Source organism: Maylandia zebra, linkage group LG18, assembly GCF_041146795.1.
Source record: "Maylandia zebra isolate NMK-2024a linkage group LG18, Mzebra_GT3a, whole genome shotgun sequence".
Lineage (NCBI taxonomy): Eukaryota > Metazoa > Chordata > Actinopteri > Cichliformes > Cichlidae > Maylandia > Maylandia zebra.
This window is the reverse complement of record NC_135184.1, coordinates 16,499,592-16,521,038: the sequence shown is the minus strand read 5'-3', so window position 1 is coordinate 16,521,038 and position 21,447 is coordinate 16,499,592. Positions and strand designations below refer to the sequence as shown.

Here is a 21,447-nt window from a genome sequence, read left to right as displayed (position 1 = left end):
CACTTTAATCACATTCTGGGTTTTTCAATACACTAGCGTGTACAAGAGGGAACAACAGCTCAGAATATGCAGATACTCAGTTTAAATAATTCAGCCAGTCTTACATTTCAAGTGCTGAAAACAGACAATATATGGAAATTTTGCTTGATTAAACCCCTGTAGTTATTATTTGGAAATTAATTAATCAGCCAAATGCATCCACTGTCTCATATCAGCAGCAATACCATTTTCTTCAGTGCAAAAAAAAAAGAAAAGAGAAAAAAACCCCATCATTGTATCACTCAGTATGCCTGACTATATACACAAGTTTTCCAGGATTTAGACACAAACATAGACTTTATTAATCCCACACTGGGAACATTAATTTATTACAAGGGTCAGGAAGATAAATGAATTAGTTATATTAGAAAATTAAAAATTGAAAAATAAATAACAAGAATAGTGTACATAGATGCCAAAACACTATGTTATATACAAATGGTCATTATACACTGTAAAACAACAACAAAACAAACAAACACCGAAATGTATGTACATAGAGTGCAGTAGGTGTGGTAATGTAGGTCTTTTGACCTACATTACCATTGAGGTCTTTCATTCGTATTATTTTACATATTTATTTTATAAACGGTGGTGTTCAGCTGCGTGCATCTTCAGATGGACGATTTGCATTTTCCTGGAGTAAAAGTGAAGTGACACGAGGCGACAGGACAGAAAGCTGTCTGATTGTTGTGAACGATCAACGCATCACAACTCGATTGGTCAATATCATGACAGAGGTCGGCGACGCACCAATCAGCAGAAAGAGCGATGAGACGCTGTCCATTCAGCTCTCCGCTCGCAGTTCACCGTCTTACGAGAATGGGCGTTTGAGGGTGGGGTGACTCAGCCGGAAAACAGCCTTTTTTTTTTAACACCTTGTAACCTGCGGATCGGAGTTCACTGGTGAGTGAGATTTGCTTTTACTGAAAATTTTCACTGTGGAATTTGAATTGAAACGTGCAACGGCGAAAATCAATGCAGAAATATGAACGTATTTAAGCGGCGGTCGCTGTTTTGTACCGTGATGTTGCCCGGGGTCAGGACATACGTCGGCTGTCACAGCACTGTCAAAGTAATGGCAGGAGAAAATATTAGCCAACTGTAACTTGACGGTTAGCCGGAGAAGATGTAATACTGTATTTATAAGTCACGTCTACCTTCGTAAAAGTCTGTTTGATAGCATTAGCTTGCTTTTCCAGGCAGTCTGTCATTTCTAATACGAAGTTGAGTTAGCTTCATTTACGAGACTTAGTGCAGCAGCTAGCTGCTCGGTGGCGGTGGAGGCGCTTAAAAAATCTCAGAAAAGAGGAGCACTGTTTGGTGTTTTCCCTCTTCAGCAACCGCAGCTAAAAGAAGGGACAGAAGAAATGAAGAAGGGGTCACCATAGACGAGTGTCGCCTTTTGTCTTGGGTGCAGATAATGCCCTTTCTAAATGCCAAAGGAAAACTTTCTTTCTAAAGTAGCGGGTTAACAATCTCTCAGGTCTTAGGAAAAGACTCCTCGCAGTCTAACAGGGTTTTTCTCCCTTAATATCATCCTAACCCGTTTTTCTGGAGATCATAACCTCTACAACCTGCAGCTCGGATTAACAGAGGTGCATTTGGGATCCTCTACCAAAGGTTGGTTAGCTCTTAGTGGGAAAAGGGCAAGCACAACTCTGCCTGATGCTTCACAGCCCAGTGTTGACTCATTGCAGGCTAACGTATAGCAACACTTACTGTAAGAGCATCATCTTCCAGATGTGGGCTGACATGCTACCCCACCCTTACAAAACCCTCAGCAAGCAGCATTCACAAGACAAAAAAAGCTCTCGGCTGTCTGGCTGCTCCCTTACACTTAAAGACTTATGTTTAAAAAAAAAAAAGATTCACTTATTGCTCTATATATGACGTACTGTGTAGGAATGTGGGGAAACACAAGGCGAGCAGTCTTTTTACTACTAAAAAAAGCCATATGAATGATAACAAACTCTATGACTAGTCAGTAAATCCATTATTTATTCAATTAAATACACAGAAATTCAAAGATTTAGTAGACTATAACATAGTTTAAATGATGTACAAAGCATGCAATCCACAATTACCACTTAATATCCAGAAGCTGTTTAAAATGAGGGATAACAAACACAAATGACGATGTATGATGATGATTATCCAGTTTAGTGTGAAGATGCTTTAAGTACTGAGAGTTCATCTGTAGCTGGATTTGACATGAGCGATTTATTTCTTTTTCTTATTTAGTTGCGATTCTTTTTAAAATGTTCCTTTTTTGCTGATTTTAGGTGTTCCAAAAGTCTCACCTTTAACCTATACCCTTTTGGATTTCTCATTAATTTCTTGTCATATAAATAAACTGAATAAAGATAAAGAATTTGCAGCCTAAATGCATTTTTACTCATAGTCTTACTCAAGTCTGACTCAACTAACATATTATTAGGTTAGTAAAACTTATGAGTTAACTTATAGTTGTACTCCTAAAATTCCATGAATGAATGTTAAATGGTCACCATATTTCCACTCTCAGTATTCCTTGTCTTACCCCATTTAAAACTATTTCAAGGGATTATATAAGATTGCTGTTTCTCAAGATTACATTGTGACACATCATTTGATTGATGTATATATTTTCATTTTAGTGTTAGGGTACATCCATACTAAAAACTATGCTTTAGTTTTCAAAACATGTAACTTTTCCTAATCTGTCTCGCATCCACACAGCTTAAAGAGACCGTTTTGAAAAAAGCTTCTGACACACTTTTAGTTGGAAAACTCCAGCATTGGATATTTTAGTCCAAACATGCTGATGCTTTTTGTAAAGGGATGACTGTGTTCACCTCATGATTGGGTCCTTTAAAATTGAGCCAAAACAATCTAGCAAAGCTCACAAACCTTTTATTTCTACTGTCCCACTGCCATGACTTAATCAAGCAATGTCGCTGTTACTTATCCACAGTTTTGGTCAGAAGTTTACATACACTCATCATGGGCAGGAATATCATGGCAATCAGCCTCAAACATATATATGTACACCCACACTAATGATTTGTTTAAATGTCTCTTAGCAAAAGCATCTAAACCAGATGCTTTTGGTAGCCATCAACAACCTTCAGTACCACTTATGAAAAGATTTGAGTGAGTGAATATTTGTGAGCCTGTATATATACTTTGATCCTGTGTGAATTAGAAAAGATGTGCACTTTACGCTTCCCTGTTCCTGCTCCTTTTTTGTTTTTATAACCTACCATACAGTGTTTTAGCATCTAATAGGCGTTCATGTTAATGGATCTACTCTACTTTTTATTTCAGTCAATAACTATAAGTGTGTTGTTTTTTTGTTGTTTTGTAATGTAGTGGTAAGCATCAGCTACCTGCCTCAGATTGCGATGATACTGTACACATTTAAGAAAATTTCTGTTCTTTATTTCAATTTCTTTTTGTCAAGTGCAGCACGGAGGAACATCCCTCTGCAGTTGAAGTAAGCAGTAATAGACCCAGAGGATGTGTGTGTTTATATTTCATTCTTAGGGCTTTACAACCTGACCATATATTTAGAAAAAGCTATGCATGCTCCACCTCTTCAAGCCCTTCAGATTGGGAAGTGATAAGTTTATTCCTGTGACAGCCTAGAGTTGACATTAACCCACCCACCTTGCAGTGACACGGTATGGTGGGGGTACAGTTTCTGGCCACTGGGACGAGCACACTTTCCTGTTTTCATGCCTTCCCTGAAGTTTGACCATGACATGCTTTCACTGTGTGCTGCTGCCAGACACAAAGCAGACCTCTGTGCTTGTGTTGTGCCCAGCGTGCTACGGTATGGCTGTCACTTGTCAGTCTGAAAGGGCTTCTAGCATTACCATAGTGGAAAAGTAGCATTGCATGCCTGTGGCTGTCAGTGGAAGTGTCTGCAATTCAGTCATTAATGAGATTAGTCTTGGTTATGCCTTGTGTTCAGCTCTGCAGGAATTTGTGTAGACTACTACACAAAGACTACTTTTGACCCAGCAGAGCAGTGGTGTCAAATTCATTTCAGTTTTGCGGGCTGCTTGCATTTGAGTTTGCTCTCAAATGAGCTGAGCCCAGTAAAACCAACTACTAGCAATGTGGGCTTAGTTCTTAATATCTCATTTAAAAAAAAAACAAAACCTCACACCAGATATATTCAGTAAATTAACAAATAATGAAGTGCAGCCTCAGTCTTTATGAAAAATAAGAGCAAACTCAGCTTTCCACACTTAGTTTACTGCCATGACATAGTCATGAACTGTTTTGTACTCTTTAATGACTAATTGGAAGTATCGATGACTTCTTTACATTTATTTCACAATTTGGACCCTTGGGTGTTCCTTGTGCTGGATGTTTGACACCCTTACAGAAGAAGAAGAGGGAATGTCTTTCAGGGTGACCGCACAAGATTCCCAAGTTAAATTAGAGATTAATATTATGCATACTGTTCACTGCCTTGATTTATTTCTGTTACCTCCATCTGAGTGATTCAAATGGAAAAAAATAAGACTCATAGTGTAAATTATGGGAGCAACTTCACAGTTAAATCATATAGGAATCTGCAGCTTCAGATTAAAGCTCTTTTGCATTGTTGTCCAAATGTTGAAGCCGTATAATTACTGTTGTGAGTGTACAAAAAGTAATGCATGGAATTTTGACATGTTGAAGGCCCTGATTTATACTGATGTGGACATTTGTAGGGGGGTAAAAACTGATCACAGAAGGAGAAAACAACATACACCTAAAGCAATAAAACTGTCAGGAGAAACTGCTGTAAGACCTACCTGTCCTGTGTTCTGGCCCAGAAATGTACACATCCTTCAGCAAGTGACATTTCTGTCATTTGTTTGGGAAGAGTTAGCGGGTGCTTTCCAAGCTAACAAACTGACTGCACCCCCTGGGTAGTACAGCCTTCAATGCCTCAGCTGCTTCTCCAACAGAGATGGATTTTTTTTTACATATAAACAACTGTATTGGCTGTGTATGTCTGTAAAATACAAACTGGAAAAGCTGATGTCCACAGCCTTCAGCAGATGACATAAAAGAAAAAAAAATTGAACCAGAAACAGAAAACTGATTTGTTTTATTTTTTGTTGTTGTTGTTGTTGTTGTTGTTGTTTTGATTGTATTAAAGCTGTTTGCTAGTGGAGCAAGAAAGATAGGTGTTATATTCAAAAGTGCTTTCATCACCTGGCAGTATAATGAAAAAAAGAACTAATGAAATTTCAGATGATAGAGAACAGATGACTATTTTCTGCACATGTAAGCACAAGTGTTCTTTTTAAACTTTGACTTGCCCTTTGGTATGTCTTGGATACAAAAAATGTTAAAAGCTGTTGTCCTATATCATTTCATAACTAAGTTAATAAAACTCTGTATATTCACTGGCCACTTGCACCATGCTAGTACAGGATTGGATCTCCTTTTGCTTTCAAAACTAATGGGTTTGAGCTTTGTGACATAGTATGTTATCTGTTGGAAGCAGCCATTAGAAGATTGGTACACTGTGGTCATACAGGGATGGACGGGGTCAGCAGCAGTACTGAAGCAGGCTGTGGGATTTAAACAATCCTCAGTTGGTACTCAGGAGCCCAAAGTGTGCCACGACAATATCCCAAAAACGGGTTAAACCACTGATGCAATGCTGGATGGCTCTATGGTCTGACCCTACCATCTAAATGTAGCAACAGAAATTGAAACTCATCAGACTAGGCAACATTTTTCCAATCTTCTGTTGTCCCATTTTGGTGACTGAATTGTAACCTCAGTTTGCCTTTTTGAGTCTGACCATTCTCCTGTGATCTCTGGCATCACTGAGGCATTTTCAGACAATGAGCTTTTCTTTTTCTGACCATTTATTTAGTCTATAAACTCTAGAGACTGTTATGTTGGGATCCCAGTAGATCAGCAGTTTCTGAAATACTCCGACCTGCCTGTCTGGTACGAGCAACCATATTAAATTCAAAGTTGATTACACTGCCTTTCCTTCCCATTCTCAACTTTTTGAAATTCAGCAGGTCGCCATGACCCTGTCTGCATGCCTAAATGCATCGAGCTGCTGCTGTGTAATGATCTGATTAGAAATTTATGTTAATGAGTAGTAGGTGTACCTAATGTAGTGGCCTGTGAGTGTACATATGGGGCAATTAAAAAAGAAAGTCCTTATATTTATACTGAAAATTGTATTATCAAAAGACAAGAAGTGAATAAAACTGGACTATATATATCGTTTTCCATTTTTAAAACATTCATCTAGAGTTAAATTTATTGATTTATAACTGTGACCTCAGCTTTGGCCTGATGGTGGCACCAGAGTTCTATTTAAGAGTTTCAGCTGAGCACAAAGACTGTTGACTCTGAATTGTGAGTATTTGACATTAGAAGCAGTATTGTTGATTTTGACAGAAAATTGTTGGCCCCTGCATCAGAGTGAGTGTTGACTTGAGGATCAAATTCCAGTAAATAAGCCCTGCTAATGTTTAACGGAAGTTGCTCCCTTACATTGCAGGCCAAAAACATGCTGACATGAAAAAGTCCAGTCACCTCAGGTGTGAGTTTACCTTTGGACCAATGATGGTGGTGAATAGATTGTAGGATAGACCTCAAAATCTGTACCTGTATTTCTTGCACCATCACCGTTTAAGTTTATATGTAAACTGTAAAGGCCTGTCCTCAGACTCAAATAGCAATTGGGTCTTCTAAATAAAGGAGTGGCAGAGAAAATATAAGAAACAGTAGGAAAGAAATCAAGGCAATAGAACAGAAGAGCAGAAATGCTTCATCTTTGTCCTTTGAACATAGTTTGTGCATAAAATCCCTGCATCTTTGCTTAACTGTTTTCAGCAGGTAGCGTAGTCCCCTGCTATTATAAAGCTTTTCATCATCCCTGTTAAATACCGTCATGTGTACTATTGCATTCTTGATTACTAACCATAACAGGCTGGACTGATTCTATTTTGATATTATCAGTTTAATGCTGGGCTATTTGCACAAATCATTATTCTTATAGTGTGAAAAAGAAATTCATTTTTAAAATCAATACAAATGAGATATTTGTATTAGTTACATTTATTTATGTAATGCCTTTTACAGACATAAAAGTTACAAAGTGTTGTACAACAACTAAAACCAATAGAGAGTGACTCACACTTGTGTTTAAAATATATAGAGCTCACTTTTTAGACCTTATTTCTGTGTCCCATTTCACTGTGGTTGCCCAGCAGTGATAAAAGCAACACAAAACAAAGCAGTTTAACACCAACACATTGGTAACACAAACAGAAGAGAGCTTAGCAACCACAGGACTGTTGTTTGCGCTTAAACCACAGACCCGTGCATACTGATTTATGATGTTCATGTGGTTTATAATTACATTTATTACACACATTTTATACATTTTAACGTATGTTACAGCTGAATTATAGACTGATTAATTGGTTTGCTGTTGAACAGAAAATTAATCTGTAAATGTTGAAATTGGGAATGGACCTATTCTCAAATTATGGTTGATGCTGATTTATCATATTTGTTCATATAGTCTTGTTTGTTATTCATTTCCCCTTTTGTGTCAGGCAATCAAATCAAAAATAATATGAAATAACAGTTTTAAAGGCTTTACATTTACATTTACATTAGATTTCATGACATTTGAAGACACCACTTGCATTTTGGGTAATGGTTATAATGCACTGATATATAAAGGCCAGTATTTGTCCTTGTGGCTTGTATCAGTGATTGAAGTGGTGTGTTTATATTTTGTGTCATATCAGTTTTTGATGGCTAAATGATTTAAAAAATGTACTAAAGAGCTAGAAAAGTATAAGCAAGGAAGCAATTTATTTATATAGCACTTTTAGAACAACTCCCAGCTGAACACGAAGTGGTGTACACTTGACATGCCAGAAATGATACATTGAATAAGTATAAAATAAAATAAAGATAAAAATTAAAAAACAAGATGATAATTAAAATTACATTTAAAATAATAAAATACCCTGGCTTTCACTGTATGACCACTACGTTGGACTCCAGCCCCCCTGTGACCCCAAATTAGGTTAGCGGTTTAGAACATGGATGGATTGCTTTGTTTCTCTGGAACAAAGGTGAAATGACTATCGTCAATGACATAATTTTGATTTTCACATTAGCTTCACAATTGGTACATCCCAAATAATGGTGATATTTTTTATTTTATTTTACTGATTGGACATTTTGTGATTATAAGTAGATTCCTCAGATCATTTAAAAAGTAAAATAAAATGGATTCTTGTTCTCGGTTGATTTACTGGTGATGATGCCGAGTAATTGATGTTGATTAGATCGATAGTTTGCATACATGCATCATGGTCATGAGGGTTATGCTAATTTGTAGCTTTTAAAGATTCATTTGAGCTGTTCTTTTTCCAGGGTGGAATTGTTGTAAACCATTAATCTTAAATGACTTTTAAAAAACTAAATTTTGTGAACTGGTTTGAACTTATTTTGGATTTACTCTAATCCGCAGACCCTCAAAAATATTCATGCACCCCCACTAAAATTTGGTTATATGTCTCTTAGCAAGTTGCTCTTCAACCAGACTCTTTTGGTAGTCATCAACAAACTTCTGACATAACTCTGGCTGGATATTTGAACACTTCTTACGAGAATCGGTAGAGTTGTTGGTTTCGTGGCACAGACCTAGCTTTAAGCGTAGTTCATAAATTTTCAATGGCATTGAGGTTTGGGTTTTGGAAGTCTATTCGAGTCTATTTTAGGTGAAGTTGTACAATTTGGAGATAGTCTTCCTTCATTATTCTGTCCACTTTGTGCAATATACCAGTTAGAGGTGGGAATCACCATACATCCCATGATACGATATTATCACAATACTTAACGCACGATACGATATTATTGCGATTTTTAAAAAAAAAAAATATTTTGCAATATTCAGATTCTGTACATAAAGTTAAACTTTATCAATATTCATTTTATCTAATATCAAAGTCTTGCACTCAGTCTTTCTCTCATTTCAGTCAGTTTTATTGTTGACAAACTGAACGGTTTGTATTACAGTCTAGTCCAACTTAACTGAATGCAACCATCTGGTACAATTATAGCTATTCTAAACTATGCAATTTATGAAAACTATGCAGCCCATTCAGCAACTGAAGAATTTGAAAGTAAATTAAAACAAAATATAAATTTACATTAAATAAAAAAAGTTTTAAACTTAATTAAGATAAAACATATCTTAAATTAAAATAAGTAAACTGTCATGTTTATTGCTGCCAAAAAAAAGTTAAACACATTTGGACAGTGAAGGAATGTCAGGATTCTTGCTCAGAAAAAGGGTCAACATGCTCTGAGCACAAAAACCATTTTTGTAACAAAATATCGATTTCTGCTGTCCCTGTATCGATACATTATTAGCAAACAAAATATCACGATACTACACAGTATCGATTTTTCCCCCCCACCCCTAATACCAGTACCACTAGACATGATGCCCCAGAACATAATGCTACCACTACCATATTTTTTAAAAATGTATGCTGTACAGTATTTCCACCCTGGAAAAAGAACAACTCAAAGAAATCATTAAAAGTTAACCTGATATTCATGCCCATGATGAGCGTGTGTAAACTTCTGACTGAAATTCAGTTAGTAATCAAAACAGCATTTTATCACACACCATGAATGGACATGATTTCATCACCAACACTACTGGGTATCGTTTGCCTACATCTGCTTTAATACCAATCAGCTATCTGATGATCTAATTAAGGTGAAGTGGATGTGCTGCGTCTTCCCTTTATTCCCATCCCTTCTTTTTAGCTGATTGGTTGTCGCCTCTGAGTTTTTTTTGTTGTTGTTTTTTTCCCTTCTTTTAATAAATCCCCTCGCCGCACCTCAAAAAGCGACGAGCATCACACATCGATCTGACCTCCCCGGCGATACTTTTCAGCACTCAAGTAATCAATGAAATTTTGGTGTACTGAAATAGCCCACCATAGGGAAAACAGGCAGCCAACCCCGCGAGTCACGTGGTACAGGGAGCAGCAACGTCATTAGGGCAGAGATTTGTGAGGAATAAGCAGACAGAAGGAGAGAGAGCCCCGGAGGTGCGGCACTTTCTTAGCATTTTGCATCGTTCCTCTTGCTTTTTTTCCCTCGTCCCCCCTCGGCCAGAGAGAGAACAGAGTTTCTGTTCAACATTTTAGAGACCCAAATGCCCGGTCCCACCCAAGCCCTTTCCCCAAATGGAGAGAATAACAACGACATCGTCCAGGACAACGGAACCAACATCATTCCTTACAGGAAAAATACAGTGCGAGGAGAGCGCGCCTACAGGTAAACCAGTGAAATGTCGCATTTGGTTTAATGTCAGGAAAAGAAAATCACACCGCTGCAGACCCCCCCAAAAAAACCCGCAATCCGGCCTCCTCCTCTTCTTCGGCGTTTTCCTCCCTGCACCCATCCGCTTTTTCCCCCCACTCACCAATCACACTCCCCTGTCATGTTAGCCCTCTGTACCCGACACTGTGTCGTAAATCGCTCTTAAGTTAGCTTAAACCCTCCCCCTGCTTCTCCAGTAGCACCCGAAACCACTGCTGGGACTAGCATGTAACGCTGTCAACTGTTTTATTGTATTTGGTGGTGCGCAATGGTACAGGCACGTTTTTTGGAGGAGTGGGTCCAGCTTGTCAGATGACAGGACTACACAGACAGCTCCTCCTGTTCCTCCTCCTGCTGCTGCTGCTAGAATATTCCCATCGTGACTTGACACTCCGCAGCTACTGAATCCCCCCCACTGTCGCCATTAATATGTGTCTGGGTGATGTTGTACTGTGGGTGTCTGTAAGGGGGAGACCCTCTACTAAGACTTGCCGCACAAGCCCGGTTTCTTCTTATTGAATTGAAGCATCATGCCCAGCCCTGGTGTCGGCAGGCTATCCCTGCAAGGCTAACAAAGCATGCTAAGCGGCGCATACATCCGCTTTGTTGACATGGAGAGGGGCTGGCCCAGTTTCCTTCCTAGAGCCGAGGCTCTGCTGCTGCTGCAGTGGTCTGATAACCCAACTTTAACGCTGAATGGTTGGGGTTATTATTATGCTGCATATCCTGGTGTCTGTTTGAGGGGGATGCTTTGGCACCATATTATCGCGGTTATAAAACCACCAGATGGGTGTTTCTTTTAATGCAGCTGTTCTTGTCTGTGAAATGTTGTAAAAATTAGAATCAGTATTGAGATCAGCTCGACTTCTTGCATTGAGGATTGTAGACCTGCGAACAGCCTTTGGAGAAGTGAGATTGTGGGTTTTAGAGAAGGCCTCAAGGCAAAAACAGCAGTCAGTGAGAAAATAAATGCTTTGTCTTGCTTTCCTTGCTGTTGGAAGTCAATATTGTAGTTGAATTTAGTTTTTCTTTTTTTTAATTCATTGCACAGCTTTGCTCCTTGCACAGGAACATTATAAAGCTGCAGTAATATGTGCAATGACATATTTGCATGTTTATATATTACTGATTGTGTTTTAAAGAGCTCATTTCCATTATTATGATGCTCTGTTGCAATTCTCTGAATGATATTTTTTCATATTTCAGATATTCTCAGGTGGGATGTCCACTCATGTGCAGACTTTCCTTCCACAATATCTCACGCTAAGAGTTAACAAATGAATTAGGAAGAAATAACTGTTTTGTTGACTTCTTTTAAATGTGTAGCTTAAGGGTCAAAGTTTGAGTTTACTGATGTATCTTTGGCACATTGCATGCTTTCAGTATGCATACTGCAAGTAGAGCAGGTGCCCTGAGGCCTCCAAAGTCACAGTTTTGCAATTCGATCAAATCTAATCAGCCTTTGCAACAGCTTCTGTCTGCTCCGCTGTGCAGGAAAAGTCAAATTAAAAGATCCCTTTTTCATCCTGCAATGTATTATAAGTAGAGCTGGGCGATATGAGATTTTTTCATATCACGATATGTTTTTTTCATTTCAGGCGATAACGATATCTATCACGATATAAGCCAAATAACTATATTTGTAAGATTTAAATGTGCCGTTGCTCACAAGTAAAATGTGAAATAATCAGCAGCTTGTTTTGATTTAAATATTTATTTCCCATAATAAGTTCAACAGGGTAGATGTACTTAAGGAACATGAGACTTTTTCAGATAAATAAAGGCAAATATTGCAAACTACACAAAAGGCAGCCGCTAAAGCGTTTAAGTTTCAAAATAGAACAAACGAAACAGACTAAATTGTCAATTCCACTTAGAAACAAAATATTAATTCTAAAAATAAATCTTAGTTTGTTTTACAGAAGAACAGACAAAACTAACTTTTGTCAATATCAAATAAACTGAGAACTAAAAGGAAATTCTCAATCTCTCCTTGTTGTATAGCTGAGCTTTTCAAACAGTTTTAACAGTTACTTTAGTCTGACAAAAGCCGAATGACGAATTAGCGCTTCCAGTCAGAGACTGAGGCTACGTCCACACGTACACGGGTGTTTTTGAAAACGGAGATTTTCCGTTTTCGTTTTAAAAAATAATCCCGTCCACACACAAAGGCAGAAATGAAGGAAAACGCTGCTATGAACATGCCAAAGCAGCAGGTGGCACTAGATTCCTAACCGTGCAGAAATGTTGGCCAATCAGAAGTCTAGAAGCCTCGGTGGGAAAAAGTAAACAAAGCTGGGGCATAGAAGCAGACCCGAGTCGTATGTGTGGACGGACAGTAACTGTGTGTATATGTAAGCATTTAAACACTGCAGAGAGTAGAATTAACAGTAACAGTATTGTAGAAATTCATTTCACCGAAACAATAACGTGGCGCACAGTGTGACGCATGCACCAGTTTATTGTATTTCCAGACTTGCTTTCGTGCCGAGTAGCGTGCAATTTACAGTGCACGCTACTCGGTTTTTTGTCAGACTTGAAATAGCCGAAATACCTTCACACTACGGAACTTCTATGGCTCTTCCGTTCGACAATCTCTCCGGCATTGGAACCGTCATCTGTTTTCTCTTCGGTCACGCTCGGTTGATTTTTCTAGTCGGCACACTCATTTCCTCCATTACGCGCTGGCTCCATTACCCACTGCCTGCTTCCCAAACAAACACACGTGCGGCTTGGCACTTGTGCTGTATGTAACAAGTCACGCGACGTGACGCTGTGGCTGTGATTGGTTCGGCTCTGCGCTACTTAGTTTGGATTGGCTGACCTTTTTTTAAAAATGTTTTTTATTTTAAGAGGACAAGAGCGGCGAAGTCTATCGCGATAGCTTAATTTCTCTATCGAGTAAAAGTTATATCGCGATACATATCGTTATCGTTCTATCGCCCAGCTCTAATTATAAGTATCTACAGTAGATCATCACCTCACTCAGTCATTGATTTGGTTAAAAAAAACAAAAAACTGCTCAGATATTTTAAGGAGCTTGGAAATAAAGGGACTGGACTTCTTAAAGACATTTCACCTCTCATCCGAGAAGCCTTTTCAGTTCTAAAACCAAAAGGCGGAGAGTCCCTGCTCAGATATGACTGTTTCTTAAAGTGTATAGCAAAGAACTGTTTATGCTGAGATAATTGAATCTGCTTTGAGTTTGCAGACAAAGTTACCCCCACAAACCCAGGGTAATTTCTTGAATTTATTGCTGTGCTTTTGTCCCGTGTTCCACTGCTGTGTGGTTATTTTAATGTGACTTATCTTGTTAAGCAGATAGTCTTGCATGCAGAGATCATTTTGCCCAAGATAACATTGATTCATGCCAGATTTCAATCTCCAAGCCCAAACTTGTATTTCCAGTATCAAACTGTGATCTTATCTGCACCTCTACTGCTTTGTGTTATAGTTTGCCTAACAGTCTATGACAGACTGTTAGGGAGGGCTTTGGACTCTGTGTGTCACACCTGAGGATGATAATGTGGACATTAGTATTGTTGACATGTAGCAGCCAGGGGTCGGGTGGCATTGGGGGGTTCAGAGTATGTTTTATGCTGCTGGGCTTCTTTGCGGGTCAGTCTGGGCATGTGGAGAAATGCTAAAGATCAACTCGTGTGCTATGTCTAGATGCAGTCTCACTGTTTGCTTTCCAGGCTGAAGATTTTATTTAAGAGATTATACAATTCTGTATAGTTTAACTGATTGGGCTAAACATGAGCAAAGCAGTTAGGATTTGTTTGGCCAGTAGTTGTTCTAATTAACCAACATTAACTGTCCAGCAGCTCTTTTTTTGTGGCCTTTTTAAAATTTGATTTGATTTTTAGATCTCGTCTTTGTGCTTTGAAATAATTTAAGCTGGGCTGTTTTATTGTATATTGAATAGTCAACTGAATTTGCATTAGTATAAACTGTTTATTGATGTTTTTTGTGTATTACCAATTCTTATTTCACTTTCCCAGGGACTGCAGATAGCTGAGTCTCTGAGGAGACTTAAAAAAAAAAAAATAATACATCGTCTCACAGTAAATAGCAGCCCCTTGTCACCATGTCTTAAAATCTTAACCTATTTAAGAAGTTGTCCCATTTTTGAAGACCAACAAACTGACTTGAGACAGAAAGAAATAGGACATCTATCACAGCAACCTAGCTTTTGTTTTTCAGTGTTGTTTCCTTTCTATTGCAGTTGGGGGATGGCGGTCAACGTATACTCTACCTCAATAACCCAGGAGACTATGAGCAGGCATGACATTACTGCCTGGGTTAACGATATCCTCTGCCTAAACTACACGAAAGTGGAGCAGCTCTCCTCAGGTGAGAACAGACGGACCTTTAAAAAGAAAGGAAAAAAAACTTGTTCTTCTCTCTCGCTTCAGCTCATCCTCTTCCTTCCTCCTCCTGTGCCCGACTCGCTGTCTGAAATGGGGGGGGGGGTGTGTTTTTAGTGGTTGGTCTTCGCCTGAATAGCTTTCGGTGTAAGCTGGCGGTTAAAGCAACCTGTGGAAACATGTTCACCTCTCCCTGGAAGAGAGTTGTCTATAAATAAACTCTGCCGTGTGCTCTCCTGCTGTGACCAAGTAATCCAATTTCAATCACCCTCTGCCTACACAAACACATGCACACCCACCCCCTTTTTCTCAGGGTGTGGTTTGGTGTAGATGGTTTTCTCATGAGCTCCCTGGTTGGGTTCATGTGAGCTTTACCTAAGGTTGAGCTGGTGTCCTCTTTTCAAATGGATCACTAAGCTTCAGGTTATGTGAGCCATGTTAACGTGAAAGCTCATTAATATTTGTCTTTTTAAAGAAATGAGGTCAAGGATCTGGACATGAAAAGCCTCACATGTACAAAGGCAGGCATAAAAAAAAAAAGAATCGTAGACTGTGTGCAATAACATAAGATGTACTTTATTTATCTCCAAACTTTGTGAATGCTTATGTTACAGCAGCTAAAATTTAAGATTAAACACTGCCTTTAAGAAAATGGGTTTATAGTATATAGATCAATAAGATAAAATGCGCCGTGACAAAACCGGTCATTCAGGAGGAAATCTGAGTACAGCCGCTACTCCTCTGACCAAGTTGAGGTGGTTCACCTAGGATGACTCCTAGGTGAAGTGTTTTGTACATATCTTGCTAGCAGGACAGACCCAGGACAGGCTGGAAAGATGAAATAATAGGTAATAATATATTATAACAAAGTAAAATATCTCAAATTTAACCAAGAAAAGAAAAAAAAAAGCTGGCTAAACGTAGTAACAACACAGTAAATATCAAATCACATTCAAGTGACTCCGTATAACAGTGCAGTGCAATAAAGTTGCTTATTGTACACAGTTTTAAGTGTTCTGACTGCAGAGTTTATTTAAGCTGTTAACACGGGAGAACAGATGATTCCCTGCCCGACAGACGTGTGTATTTTAAAGAGTTATTGCACGAGTAGAAAAGATTTCCTGTAACTGTGGTAGCACAATCAGTCTGTTAGAGATTAAGTGGTGCAGAGTGTGGTCAGGATTATTCACGGCATGTTTTTCAGTGTTCTGCTCTCCACCCCCACCCCCCCACATACATAATTATTCTTGTGGTGCTTAACTATTTTTATTATTAATAATTCTTTAGGAGCTGCTTATTGCCAGTTCATGGATCTGCTCTTCCCTGGCTGCATCAGTCTTAAGAAGGTCAAGTTTCAAGCTAAACTAGAACACGAGTACATTCACAATTTCAAACTGCTGCAGGCATCCTTCAAAAGGATGAACGTGGACAAGGTGAGTGTCCTGAATATCTTTTACTTTTTTTTTTCTTTTTTCTTTTTTTTTTTTTCACCTCGCTTTACTGTTCGGGGGTTTTAACAGTCTTTTTTTTTTTTTTTTTTTTTTTTTGTTCAGATTATTCCTGTGGAGAAACTGGTCAAAGGCAGATTTCAGGACAATCTCGATTTCATCCAGTGGTTTAAGAAGTTCTTTGACGCCAATTACGACGGCAAAGATTACGACCCAGTTGCAGCCAGGCAGGGTCAGGATGCCATCCCCCCGCCTGATCCCGGTGAGCAAATCTTCAACCTGCCAAAGAAGTCTCACCATGCAGCCAGTTCTCCTACTGCAGGTAAGATTCAACTGATGAATAAAACAAAACGAAGGTTATAAATCATGCATGTATGCTTACTGTTATCTGCACATTTTTTTTGACACCTTTGCACTGGATGTATAGGGTATCAAATGGCTAGACTGTTACTTTTCCTGCTCATATATCAGCTCCTGTGATTATTGGGTCTGATTTGTCAAGTTTACACTCAGATATAGTGACAAGCGACCCTTTATTCATAAATATTTCTTCGCTGCAGGAGCATCCAGGTCGAGCTCTACTACTCCTAAGTCTTCAACGCCAACATCCAGACCCTCTTCCGCCAAAAAGATCCCCACATCCGTGTCAACTCCTGCCAAAGGAGAGAAAGAACTGGAAGCACAAGTCACGCATCTTACTGAGCAGGTATGTCTGTGTACAGCTCAATTGTGAGCTTTTTTAAAAATGTTAATTTTTTATGGTAAATGGCCTGTATTTATATAGCGCTTTACTAGTCCCTAAGGACCCCAAAGCACTTTACATATCCAGTCATCCACCCATTCACACACACATTCACACACTGGTGATGGTAAGCTACATTGTAGCCACAGCCACCCTGGGGCGCACTGACTGAGGCGAGGCTGCCGGACACTGGCGCCACCGGGCCCTCTGACCACCACCAGTAGGCAACGGGTGAAGTGTCTTGCCCAAGGACACAACGACCGAGACTGTCCAAGCCTGGCCTCGAACCGGCAACCTTCCGATTACAAGGCGAACGCCCAACTCTTGAGCCACGATCGCCCTTTTATAAACCTTTCAGCTGTAAACGGCTGGTAGGGCAATAACAATACCGTAACGGGTGGCGGCATGGACATCCATTTGTGAATGTGATAACTTGAAAATGAGGAAATGTAGGATTTTGAAAGTGATAACACAGGTGTATCTATTTAAAATCTTGGATGAGTTTGAATCTCAGTGACCTCAAGGTCAGAGGTCAAGTTTTCTGAAAATCTTTTGAATGCAATAACTAAGTAGGAAGTCACCTAGCATTTTTAAAATTGTTACTCAATGTTATTGTGACTCAAATAACTGGATCCTAATTTATTAACATCATAGAATGATAGACTGTAGAATTTATTGTATGTTTATCTAAGGGCCAGTTTATGCTCACTGCTCTCACCAAATGACAGAAGTGATGTCACTTGCAGTAAGGCATGGCATGTTTTGGCATTTTTTTCGGCCAGCCGTGCACCTTTTCAGTTTACGTAGCTTTGGAGCTATTGCAGCCTCAGCTATTTAAAAAAATTGACAGGCTTGAGGCAAGGCTGTCTATATGGGCATATATATGACACATGTATGCAGGGATTCCCATATGGTACAGAACTCATGGAGAAAGATTTCTACAGCAGCTGAAGAAGATCGCAAAGAGACAAAAGCGCCACAGTGACGAGTAGAAACAGACGTAGCTGTGCAATATCAGCACATCGGTGTGAGAAGTGACCAATGCGGCGAGCATAAATAGGGTTGAAGACTCTGTCTCTGTCAGGCTGTCAGCCAGCTCCCCTGCATTGAATCTCCCATATGTTACTGTGGTGTGATCACTGTGTAAATCAGCCTGCATGAAGCTGCAGAGACACACAACCACTAATCAATGTGAATTATATTTGATGTGTCATAATCAGTTGCACTAATGGAAAACTGCCCGTCACAGTTGGCATCGTGTTGGAGTTGATGTGAAACTGAGTCTGAATTTACTATGTATATATTTTTGAATGGAACTAAATTTGAAAGACGAGTCATTTCATGTTGAAGTACAGTCGTTAAGTGCAGGAGTTTTGACACATTTTTCACTCCAAATTGCCCACATTTGTATTACTGGGTCTAATATTACAGGTCTGTAAGTAAACTGTCTTTTCTCTTTGATAAGATATAGTTTTATCTTCAGTTGTCTGCATGTTGTCCCTCCAGGCTTTAACTGTTTGGTCGTGGTTGTGGTCCAATGTAAAATTGGTTGGTTGGCCCTCACTGAATCAGGTTGGTAATCAGTGTGGGCGAATGACAGAATAAAATTGCTGTTTTCTAGCTTCCTGGCATGGTCCTCACTGACACTGATTCGTGTTCCTCCGTCTACTGGATTAAAATGGAGGGTCGTCTCTTCATTTACTCGTTGCCATGGTGAATCCTGGTATTGGAGCTCCATTGATGATGGCTTTTCTTCTGCTACACATACGCTTGACTGAGAGAGAACATACTCAGAAATGATTCAATAATAACTAATAGCTGTGATCAACTTCTGTGCCACTCAAAACTCAAACTGAGTTTGTTAAACCTGCTTTGTGGAACATGGCCAAAGTCGCCCCCTGCTGGCTAAGAAAGGGTGCAGATTTAAGGCACTTGTACATTTCACTTTTCAGATCTGGAGCTACATCTATCTTTTATATACAGTCTGTGTCAAATTAGGAGTCAGACCTAAATCCACTTCTCACTCTGTGGATAGACTAATGGTTCCTTAGAAAGCTGGTATAGAAATAGGCTGTGATTAATGTTACACCTGACGCGTCATATTTGGAGATTCAAAGTACTAGAGATTTAAAATCTTAGCAGACATTCAACTTGTTTCCAAATATTAAAAATAGCACTGAGGCCTTTTAAAGGCACTGTATGTGGTTGGTTTAAAAAAACAAAAACAAAAAAAAACCCCTGTGCATACAAAGCTGCTAAATGCTGTGTGGATATTGTGTAGTTGTTCCACTCTGAGATCCAAAATGTTGCTGGCTGCATTAAATTTGGTACAGTACATGTCAGATTCAAGCCAAGGATTAAACTAAGAAGAAGCGGGCTTGGAGCTCTTGTGCAGTGACCACAAGCCAGAAAATGCTGCCAGGCAGCATTTGATTTTTTTTATTTGATTTTTTTTTAATGTACATTTGTTAAGCAGAAACTGGTGAATAGAAGACAAAGACTTAACTGATCGGTAGATCCTTTACTGATATAATGATTGCATTCAATCATTCAGAGCTGCTCTAGTGCTCAAATCACATGTAACTGAAGACAACTTGTATCAGTTAAACAGTTTATCTTGAGTCGTTTTCTTAGAAAGAATCATTCGGATCAGTTTTAATCAGCTTTCTTCTCTGCTTATCTTTTAACGTTGTGAGTCTGTTCAGAGTTTGTGTGTTTTGAAATGCTTGAACATTTATTTTTGCAGGTGAACACACTAAAGTTGGCACTGGAAGGAGTGGAGAAGGAGCGAGACTACTACTTCAGCAAGCTGCGAGAGGTGGAGCTGCTCTGTCAGGAACAGGGGGAGGAAAACGCCCCGTTTGTCGATCGGCTAATGGAGATCCTGTACGCCTCCGATGAGCAGGTCAGTCCAGGCCTTTAGATTGATCCAAGCAGGATCGTGCTCATTCTTTGTTGAAGAAATCATGTGGATTTAATTCAGTGTTTGTGTGCAGTCACATGCGCTTGCCTCAACTCTCTCTTTTCTTTTTTAGGAACGAGGGGAGCTAGCTGAGGGCGACGGACAGGAAGTGGACCAGCAAGCCCACGAGGAGGTGCCAGACGATCAGCAGGAGGAGCAGGATGAATACTGACTGCCATCATCCTTCACCGCAGTTACACCCCACTCTCTCTTTATTTTATTTTTTTAATTTAATTTTTTTGACTATGTGAGAACTGTTAAAGGATTTTCATTTGTCCTCATTTTTATTTTTCATCCTCTCCGAAACTGAGCACATGAAGAAGCCTCCTGAAAGAAGCACCATCACAGGTTTTTGTTTGGGTTTTTTTTGTACCCCTCTGCTCACTGTTCAATGTTTCTTGTGACTTTTGGTGAACTGCTGTGGCGGGTTTGTGGCAATGAGCTCCACCAGCGGACAAGCTCAGACCATCAGAGGACTGTGTGGGCGCAAAGTCAATTCAAATCCTGCAGTTGATGTGATGAAATGCTGAAGTTTAGACAGGTAACCACTACCTGTCAGTGCAAGTGTTAGACTCCCTGCTATTTTTATTTCTTTCTCTTTTTTTTTTCATATCAACAATATTAATCATAAGAATGCAATAAGCAAAGCCCTGGAAGGGCTCGTAGTAGCTCTTATTTAACCTCCTTCCATATGTTGCACTGACATTTGACTTCGTATTGGACAATCTGTCCATAGACCCTCACCGTATTTATTATTGTTGTTGTTATTAAGACTTAGGAATAGTGCAAGGATCTGAATTGCATCCTCGTGAAGGAGGATAATAAAATGTAGTTAAATCCCAACTGTATGACTGTGTCACAGCTGTCATTACAAATTACAAGATTTCAGATAATCAGTGTGCTCGGCTTAGCGTTTGTTCCCACCACACAAGGTGGCTTTAGTGATAGAAACCGTAAACATAGGGAAGGAAGAAACATTGTGGAGTAGTCTTATGATGAAGCAGCAGTTTTAAGTTGTAAACCTCCGCTGGAACTGTTGGGATATTTTTTATTATTTTTTTTTTTTAATCACAGGTCTTAGGGAGATGTCAGTTCACTGAGCAATTTGTTACACTATATTCCAGTAAGTACATTGTATACCCTTTCTTAATATTGCATTTACTAATATTGAACTGGGCAGTGCACCATGATGCTTTAGTCATATATTATTGTGTAAATGAAAAAGAATGTAAACATGTACTGTCAATAATTAATGAATGGTAAATGTTTTGTTTTCTTTTTTTATGTCCCACTCATTATGCATTCCCCGACAAAAAATCGTGTTGCATGTTTGCATTTTATTTGTGAATAACTTGACCTGCTTTTTACATATTTAATAAAAAACAAAACAAAAAAAAACATGTTAAGTGAGCTTTTGTATGTTTAACCTGCTCTTTGAAAGATGTTGAGATTCGAATGGATTTGCTGTAATAAAAATCACCTTTTGAGTCCACGGGAGGTTGT

The 21,447-nt window shown here is 39.1% G+C and overlaps 1 protein-coding gene across 3 annotated transcripts; it reads left to right on the top strand.

The window, feature by feature from the left end:
• The first annotated feature begins 799 nt into the window (after positions 1 to 799).
• mapre2 (microtubule-associated protein, RP/EB family, member 2) lies at positions 800 to 21,441 on the top strand. 3 transcript variants are annotated; one of them, XM_014412292.4, is made up of 7 exons: positions 800 to 945; positions 14,651 to 14,778; positions 16,080 to 16,225; positions 16,346 to 16,562; positions 16,801 to 16,946; positions 19,729 to 19,887; positions 20,018 to 21,441. In XM_014412292.4, exons 2-7 carry the CDS (start codon positions 14,658 to 14,660, stop codon positions 20,114 to 20,116), a joined length of 888 nt encoding a protein of 295 aa, XP_014267778.1. In that variant the 5' UTR covers positions 800 to 945; positions 14,651 to 14,657; the 3' UTR covers positions 20,117 to 21,441. The 3 variants fall into 3 exon arrangements, with proteins under 3 accessions (XP_014267778.1, XP_014267779.1, XP_014267777.1); XM_014412293.4 differs by lacking the exon at positions 800 to 945 and adding an exon at positions 3,490 to 3,517; XM_014412291.4 differs by lacking the exon at positions 800 to 945 and adding an exon at positions 9,947 to 10,377.
• The last annotated feature ends 6 nt before the right edge of the window (positions 21,442 to 21,447 follow it).

Bases quoted from the DNA above. Each gene is read 5' to 3' on its own strand.
- mapre2 (XM_014412291.4), top strand. From the start codon at position 10,256: ATGCCCGGTCCCACCCAAGCCCTTTCCCCAAATGGAGAGAATAACAAC. The intron at 14,779-16,079 runs GTGAGAACAGAC...ATAATTCTTTAG, and splicing joins AGTGGAGCAGCTCTCCTCAG to GAGCTGCTTATTGCCAGTTC. The intron at 16,563-16,800 runs GTAAGATTCAAC...TCTTCGCTGCAG, and splicing joins AGCCAGTTCTCCTACTGCAG to GAGCATCCAGGTCGAGCTCT.